This window comes from Olea europaea, unplaced genomic scaffold, assembly GCF_002742605.1.
Source record: "Olea europaea var. sylvestris unplaced genomic scaffold, O_europaea_v1 scaffold1222, whole genome shotgun sequence".
Taxonomy (NCBI): domain Eukaryota; kingdom Viridiplantae; phylum Streptophyta; class Magnoliopsida; order Lamiales; family Oleaceae; genus Olea; species Olea europaea.
The window spans coordinates 125,121-133,365 of NW_019229647.1; the positions used below are offsets into that span (position 1 = coordinate 125,121).

The window sequence follows — 8,245 nt, forward strand, 5'->3', positions numbered from 1 at the left end:
ACCCGTTCGTTTTGGTTTTGAAAGTTTCAATTTTTATTGAAAGTCATAAGCTCATGTGGCAGGTAATGCTTGGTTTTGGTGTGGGAAAGTGTATTTCTTTTCCCCTTGTGTTATTGATGCGAATCTTGTGGTAATGCCTTGCATATGAGTTTTTGTCAGTAGTTTATTTATGTGTAATGGGAACGCGGCATTAAGTGTTTGATCAAATGTTGAAATGAATCTAGTAAAAAATGGAAAAAGGACAGTAGAAGAGCGAGTTGTATGATAGCTAGAGTGAAGACTAATGAGTGATGATAAATATGGAAATCATTTATGATAAAGGAATTAGATAGACTAATTAATGTAAATTTATACATTTTGTTTAGATGAGTATGTATCAAAGTATAGTACATATCCAATTAGATATATGAGGAAATTTTCTGGAAAGGAACAAAGAAGTGAGAGGGAAAAATTGTCCTTCTGATTTAAAAGTAGAAATTAAGTCTCTTCTGTCGCTACGACCGCCGGTGCTATTTCAGAGGGCAGTAAATGCAATAAATTGATTTGTGGAGTCTGCTTATGGGTTTGGGTGTTTTATATGATACAGATAAAGGAAAAAGAGAAGAAGAAGATAAGAACATGAAAATGAGTGTTTATATTTGTTCTCATCATAAATGCGGATAAGGTTTTCTGTATTTTCACTCATGTCATGGCAATATTAACTCGATGCTTTCCTTCCGAATATCTTTCCTAAGCTTTCTCATAGTTGTATCCGAACTCTATACGGTGCCTAATTTTTACATTCATATAGGGCCTAATTTTTTGCATTTCAAAAATGAATTGGTTTTTTGAAAAAAATTATTTGGATGGATAGAAGAATGAAATGAATAAGCCTTCTCCAGATTGCAAGTTCACTCAGTTTCTGCCAGGATCAGCTGGTTCAAGACAATGAAATAAATTTCCAAACGTTGATTCTTAGATCATCTCCCTTTTAATAAATTTGCTTGACTCTTAACCCATCCTAGATACTATAGTAGCTGGAGTTTCATGCGTGAGGATTGACCTGCTCGTATCCTTAACTATTATGATCACATACTAGTCATTTGTGAGTCTGTCAAAGTTCCCAAGAATCAGGCTGGAAGTAAACTGAAGATGGCATTATTTAGGACAAAAATCACCGGTGCAGAATAAGAAATGATGAATTGGGCAATTACTTATAAGTCTGCATGTGATCATAATATGTCACTACTACAGATATTGATTAAGGTAAATAGAAGAGCACTAGAAAATAGTGAAGCTGATTGCCTAATTATGCTGGTCATGCATTCAGGTAGAAGTGAAATGATGGTTTCCCTGCTGGTATTGGGGGTAGAACAAGTGCTGGATGTTTGTAAAGTGTTCTATGATAGCCATCCATTGGTTATAGCCTTAGAAATGGGGCCAGCAGCATGTTTATTCTAGCATCTATACTGAGACATGAAGTACAGTAGCCTATAAATACACAGATATTTGTTAGTTCATTTGCTTCACTTCTAGACAACTGTACGAGGCCCGAGGCTTGGCAATGCTTTCATAGTGGATTTTAAAGATACTATCTGTATTCTGTGCCTTTCAAAAAAAAAAAAAAGATACTATCTGTGCTTTGGAAATTATAGATTGGTTTTTGATGGTCATTGGGCAGTCTGTCGCACCAAGAATAATGTTAGCAAGAGGATAGGACACATTGCGTATGAAGTGATTGGCTAGGGGCTTATAAGTGGAGTTGTGCATGTTATGCATAGTATTTGAATTTTTTTCTGCAGAAAGAGCCAAATAAATGGTGAAGCTGGCCGGCCTTTTGTCATAGTCCCCAGGGAATGCTAGACAATATCATTTAAGGTGTATGAGTTTAACACGTTGCGACTCATCAAACTTTTAACCTGCAATCTTCAAAGAAATTGATTTGAAAAGTAATTTGCCCATTCTTTTTTAACACATGTTTGATATTTTACGGTGATTTGAGCAACAAAGATCATGTCTTGGGCTTTAGTGGCTTCACACGTCTTCTGATTTTTTATAATGATTCATGTTCTATTCAGATGGTTAATCCTATGATGATACTACTTTTACTCTCGAGAGGCTAATACAAACGACAACTGATACTGACAGACAAGCTACTTCTTGATGTGTATTACCTCCCATGATTGCGTAGTATCATTGCATTGTAAAACATAACCTTGTGTGACAACTTAGTCTTCTTTAATACAGGCAAAACATGGAATTGACTGTCTGGAGCTTCCTCTCATTCAGCACAAGCAGTTGCCTGATTATGATAGACTTCCTTCTGTATTGAGTGGTAAGTTTCTGATGGTTATAATAAGATCGTTTCAGATTATCTTGATGCGATTGTGCAAATTCTGTTCATTTCAGAGACAACTGGTTTTATTTTTATTTATTTAATTTTCTTAAGGGTTTTTATTTGAGCTTTTGCCTCATTCTGTTAGTCTGCGATCCCCATTGTGCTTCGAACCATCATCATCATCATCATCATCATCATCATCATTATTATTATTATTATTTTAATGTTGCATGTTTAAAAATAGTTCATACGGGTGTGCGTAATATGCCAATGTCGATCTTGCCAAACTTGATTCCATGTTGACCTTAAATAGTCAATATTTTGCACCCATGTCAGTTAAATTTGAGGAGAGAACTCCTTTTTTGGGCTTCCTTTTTTGGGCTTTTGGACGCACAAGCTACCAAGGTTATCCAATCACAGGATTGAAAGTTCAGATGGAGTAAATTTCTTTATGCAAATATTAGCGGAGGGGGTGGGGGCAGTGGCCCCCACTAAAACTTGGTAATTTTTTTGTTTATAATCATTATTTTGAAAACTGTTTGCTTTGTTTAAAAAAAAAATTTCTGTAGTTAATTTCTGCCACCACTGAACTTAGTTCCTGGCTCTGCTACTTCAAAAGTTAAAATCTCTCTATCCACCATTAACATGCTTGTGTTTTATGGCAGTTACTTGTATTTAAATTCGAATAGCGGACATGCATTATTATTTTTTCTTGCTTACTGTTTATCCATTGCTGCAGACACTGCATTTGACTGGATTGTCATAACTTCACCTGAAGCTGGTCTGGTTTTTCTTGATGCTTGGAAGTAAGCTTTCTCTTGTGCTGCATGTTTTAATTTTGAATTATTCCTGTGGAGATATTCCTTTGGCATATTTTTCGGCATTTTAAAAATCATCCATTATGTTTTTGGAAATATGAGAGTGAGAAGTATGACAAACAATTATCCAAATGCAACTAATGGAAAATAATGCAAGTCTAATCAGAGATAAGTTTTGTGAAATATTTCTGTTATACTAAATATACACTTAAGTTCTTAGAAGAACAAATTTTATCATAACTTATTTCTTATCAATTATTTTGACGTCACTCCCCAGTTTCGCCTACCCACTTTTGCTAACTTTTGATCCATAGAGCTGCTGGATCTCCGAAAGTTAAGGTTGGAGTGGTGGGAGCTGGTACAGCAAGCGTATTTACGGAGGTTTTGCGGTCCTCAAAGCAATATCTCGATGTTGCCTTTGCACCATCTAAAGGTTCATGTGCTAGTTTTAATGTTATTTTAGCCCGATAAAGCACTATTAAAGGTCTGAACTTTGTACATGTGCATATGCTTTCATCATGTCTCTGAGCATTTTCATATTGTCACATCTTTGTTGTGTGCCTCAGTTGCGCCTCAAAGGTCACACAATTGAACGCTGGAATAAAAATTTCATTTTATCTTTCAGCAACTGGTAAGGTTCTGGCTTCAGAGCTTCCAAAGCTAGAGAATAGAAGGTGCAGTGTCTTATATCCTGCTTCATCAAAAGCTAGTGGTGAGATTGGTATGTACTATATGCCTGGTTTTTAACATTTTTTGTTTTTTCATTTACATCTTCGTCCTAACGCACTAAAGCACAATATCTCAATGAGAAGGAAGTTCCCTTTAGGCCAGAAATGTCATGACAAAAAATAAACAAATCAAATCTCCACTTAAAAGTTGTGTCATCCTGAGTATAGTCCTGAGAATAATATCTAGCTTATATTGATATTTTATAATTTGATGTCGACTTGCTTGAAAATAGTAAGAATGTGGTTGGTCGAGACATACTGGGAAAAAAATCCATATTAGATTCTTTCATGAAGCATAAACTGATGACTATCAGTTCTACGGGCAGCAGTAATTAAGAAAACCCAAAAAGAAAAAGACGTCAAAGATTATGGCAAGATATCAATTTGTGAAAGTGGGTTTGTTAAGTTGGGATATCTCTAACATGGGTGAAATGTTCTACGGATAGAGCACCAACAGTCTTATCACGGTGAGGATTGGGTTGGTGAAGAATTGCTTTCATAGTCCATGCAAATGTAGTCTCTGATCCATGAACTCGTAAAGGTCATAATCAAATGTTGCTGCTGCTTCTGCTTTTCCACTCTCACATTTTCCTGAAAAGATGCTTTATAGAATTTTGTTTATTTCTTCTTATTTTTCTTTATTTTAATACTGCTTTTAGCTGTGAAGATGTATAAAATCATAATATTATGCTATCCTCTAATTCAATTATTATATTTCAATTATGAGCAATGAAAATTTACTATCTACTGTAAAATCAACCAACTTATGCAATTTAGTTATATTGCCCATTTTAATGAAATATCGATCTATCAAATATAGAAAATACAGTTGTATAGCATTTCAAAATTTACTTTTTGCTAGATTAAATATTTAATAACAAAATAGCACGAAAATAATGGGATGAAGGGGGTAATAATTTATTTTAGGATACTAAAGCCAGATGGATTACAATGATAAGCGAGAGAAGCCTGTTGGATATTTCAGATGATGAAACATGTAGTTTGTGCTTTGCATTACTGTTTCCTCTCGTGCTAACAGGTCTATTCATGTATATCACTCAGGTTCACTCATCTAATGAATTCTCTTGTTGCATGTTTTCTGTAATTTTTGTCAGAAAAGTGAAATGTGAAACTGATTGTTGGTATTTGAAATTGTCTATTTCAGAGGAAGGCCTTGTTAAGCGTGGATTTGATGTTACTAGGCTTAATACATACACAACGGTATTATACTCCTGTGATTTTGACAATGTTTTCATATCTCATCACAATTGATATCTTTAAATTTCACTCTGCCTGCATATATGCAGCAACCCTAGAACATTTAACAATACAAGTACAGGAATCAATTAAAAGTGTTTAGATGTCACTAAATAATGATCAATAACAAATGCTCAGCTTGGTAGCCCCTTTTTTTTTTTGGTGGAGGATTACACACCCATGTTTGTATGTTTTGTCATAAACCTTATTATAATTAAGTTCTTGAAAGTATAATCTTCAGGGTTTTAAACCCCCGTTTCCCACAACTGTAATGTGTTTTCCACCTCTTTCATAAGGTCCGGACACAACATTAGCTTTGTTCTTACAAGAATTTATATCTGTTTATTTTATATTATTGATCTAATGTGGTGGCCTTTGATTACATCGATTTCCTGTAGTCACCAGTTGATCTTGTGGACCAAGGGGTTCTTGAAAGGGCACTTTCTGCTCCGGTTGTTTCTGTAGCATCACCTTCAGCAATTCGGTATACTTTCTGTTGTAGTTTCATGTTATTTTTGTTGAATATTAGTCTGAACTTTTGATCCTGGACTAGTGAAGATGAATCTAGATCAAAGAAGATGAATACAAATTTTCTGAGTTGAATTCTGACTTGGAATTCTTGAAGGTTTCTTGTTATTCAATTTTTATTTATTTTTATTTTTTTATTTTGGATGCATTTTACCCCAAAATTCACTTAGGTATTTGTGTTCACATATTAAATGCATTGGATCTAGAGTGCTCTTACTACTGCTAAATCAGGAGGTTCATGGTTTTTGCAACATAAGCAATTAGAAGATGTGAAATATGCGTTCACTCAACCTTCTTTTTATTTATTTTTCCCCCCCTCTTTTGAGCAGTGCTGCAACTGTTTTTGTGAGCCCACCACTTCTAACAATTTTTACTATTTTTTCTTGCTAATTCACTTGCAGGATCTTGTGCTTAGTAGTGGATATGTTCATTATGGTTTACAACTTTGGGACTTGCTACCATTGAAAGCATTTCTCTAGAACAATTTTCTTTATTACAGTTCTATGAATTTTGTTTACCTTGCCTTGTCCTTTTTATTCCTTACCATTTACCAGTTGCTTGCATATCTTCCTGTACAGTGCTTGGGTAAGTCTTATCCCAAAATCTCAAAAGTGGAGCAATTCTGTTGCATGTATTGGTGAGACAACTGCCTTAGCAGCTAAAAACTTGGGCTTGCAGAATGTGTATTTCCCAACAAATCCTGGCCTTGAAGGGTAATCAACTCTCCTTGAAACTTTTGGGAAATCGTACATATCCTTGAAATTGTTTCTGATGTAATTGTTTGTATCTCTGTGCATTACGAGTGGTAATAGCACCAGCTGTTACTTTCTGAGATGTGTTCGGCATGGTCAGGGAGTTCACTATTTAAGTGATAAGTTAGAAGAAATACTAGTCCATAGCATAAGTTAACTAGAGAGGGAGATTGATTTTATTTAAATGTAAATGCATCAGTACATAAATGTGAAAGCTAAATGGCTTGGAAAATTGGATTCCACAACAGTATAGTATTAAAGCAGAAAAAGTAGTTAAAATGTGAACAATTGTTATCCAGTTATGTCCAGCAGTGCATACCATACATGTTCTAAGTATCTTTGGGTTTGTCCTTTTTCTGCAGGTGGGTTAATAGCATTTTAGAAGCCTTGCAAGTTCATGAGCGATTCCAGAAGGTCTAGAGTTTGTAAGTCGAAGCCTTTCTAATTTCGTCTGGTAATTTCTAAACACAAGTCATCGTAAGTTGGTTTCTACTGAATTATGATACCATTGAAAGACTAAATTTGAATACATAGATGTCTTTCCTCTCTAACACATTAAAGCTTTTAGATGGGGTTGTTCAACACAACATCAAATCATGCACAGCTCGAGTTCAATCTCCCTGTCATGCATTTGTGAAAATTGTACCTGTTAGGCTTTAGATTAAAAATAAATTCGGCTAGCATGCAAGGGGACGTGTAGACTAAATTCGAATAAATGAATGCATCTCCTCACTTTAATGGGTTAATGCCTTGAGCTTAATAGACGAGTTTCAAAATATGCCTTTACTCTTTGTTATTTTAGGCACTAGAGGCTAATTAGGATCTTAATTTTTCAGGTTAGATGGGCGCAGAGATTCCAAACATCTAGAAACTCGAGTTAAAGACGGTATAAACAGCAGGGGGGAAAAAAAGGATCTCCCTGCTGTTTGCCATTCAGAATAAGCATGTATATCTGGCTAAGTTTTGTAAGAGGTGAGTGAAGAACATACTTAGCAATGACGCTCTTAGGAAGATGTATTGCAGAAATGTAAATGCATATTCCTTGCTGTAGAATGTAAATATCATATTTATGTTAAGAGAAAATTTCATTGGGTATCAAAATTTGGCTGTTCATTATAAAAAATGTTACCTTTTAAATTTTCTGAATTATTTGAATACCTTATATATTAATTTTCAAGCAGGGGCCTGCAAATTATGAATTTGCACAATAGGCCCGTCTCTAATCACCCAAACCTGCTGGACAACAATTTTTTCCCCCTCTTTGCTGGCGCCTGCGGCGGAGGTGGCGGCTAGGCTATTGCTGCGGCCCAATCACCCAAATCTGTTGTGCAGCAGCAGCCCAATCACCCAAATCTGCTGGACAACAGCTTGCCAATCACCCAAATATGCTGGACAACAGCTTGCCAATCACCCAAATCTGCTGGACAACAATTTTTTTTTCCTTTTTACAGGCTTGTGGCGGAGGCTGCCACTGTTCCGCTGTCCAGTAGCGGCGGCTTGGCTGCTGTTGCAATTAAGTAGCGGTGAGCGCCGCTACTCTGGATAGCGGTTGTGAGTGCCATTGCCTCTGTGGCAAACGCGGTGCTCATTGTCGCTCTCCTTGTCGTTGGCTACTGCTTTTTTTATTTTATTGCCGCCACCTTTACCGCTCTTTTTATTTTATTTTATTTTATTTCGACCCAAAATTTATATTCTTTTCAAAATCAGATTTTTAAAATTTTAAATCAAATATCTTCAATTGCTAGAAATATGAAAATGAAGGGTAAATTGGACATTTCTCACAGAAAAATTGATATTTTTGATAAAATTAGGTGCACATGCAAATTTTTTTTGTATTATAAAAAA

At 35.4% G+C, this 8,245-nt stretch overlaps 1 protein-coding gene across 1 annotated transcript in view; it reads left to right on the forward strand.

Moving 5' to 3' along the window:
• The window catches only part of LOC111374216 (uroporphyrinogen-III synthase, chloroplastic-like), a 10,328-nt gene extending 3,028 nt beyond the window's left edge, over positions 1 to 7,300 (forward strand). Inside the window, exons 4-15 of the mRNA XM_022996859.1 lie at positions 1,234 to 1,338; positions 1,389 to 1,460; positions 2,058 to 2,060; positions 2,212 to 2,314; positions 3,057 to 3,123; positions 3,450 to 3,568; positions 3,761 to 3,856; positions 5,029 to 5,084; positions 5,519 to 5,604; positions 6,227 to 6,361; positions 6,763 to 6,854; positions 7,237 to 7,300. Coding sequence (XP_022852627.1) covers positions 1,234 to 1,338; positions 1,389 to 1,460; positions 2,058 to 2,060; positions 2,212 to 2,314; positions 3,057 to 3,123; positions 3,450 to 3,568; positions 3,761 to 3,856; positions 5,029 to 5,084; positions 5,519 to 5,604; positions 6,227 to 6,361; positions 6,763 to 6,820 — 900 coding nt within the window. The 3' untranslated portion in view covers positions 6,821 to 6,854; positions 7,237 to 7,300. The remainder of the gene's footprint in view (positions 1 to 1,233; positions 1,339 to 1,388; positions 1,461 to 2,057; positions 2,061 to 2,211; positions 2,315 to 3,056; positions 3,124 to 3,449; positions 3,569 to 3,760; positions 3,857 to 5,028; positions 5,085 to 5,518; positions 5,605 to 6,226; positions 6,362 to 6,762; positions 6,855 to 7,236) is intronic.
• Positions 7,301 to 8,245: the final 945 nt, after the last annotated feature.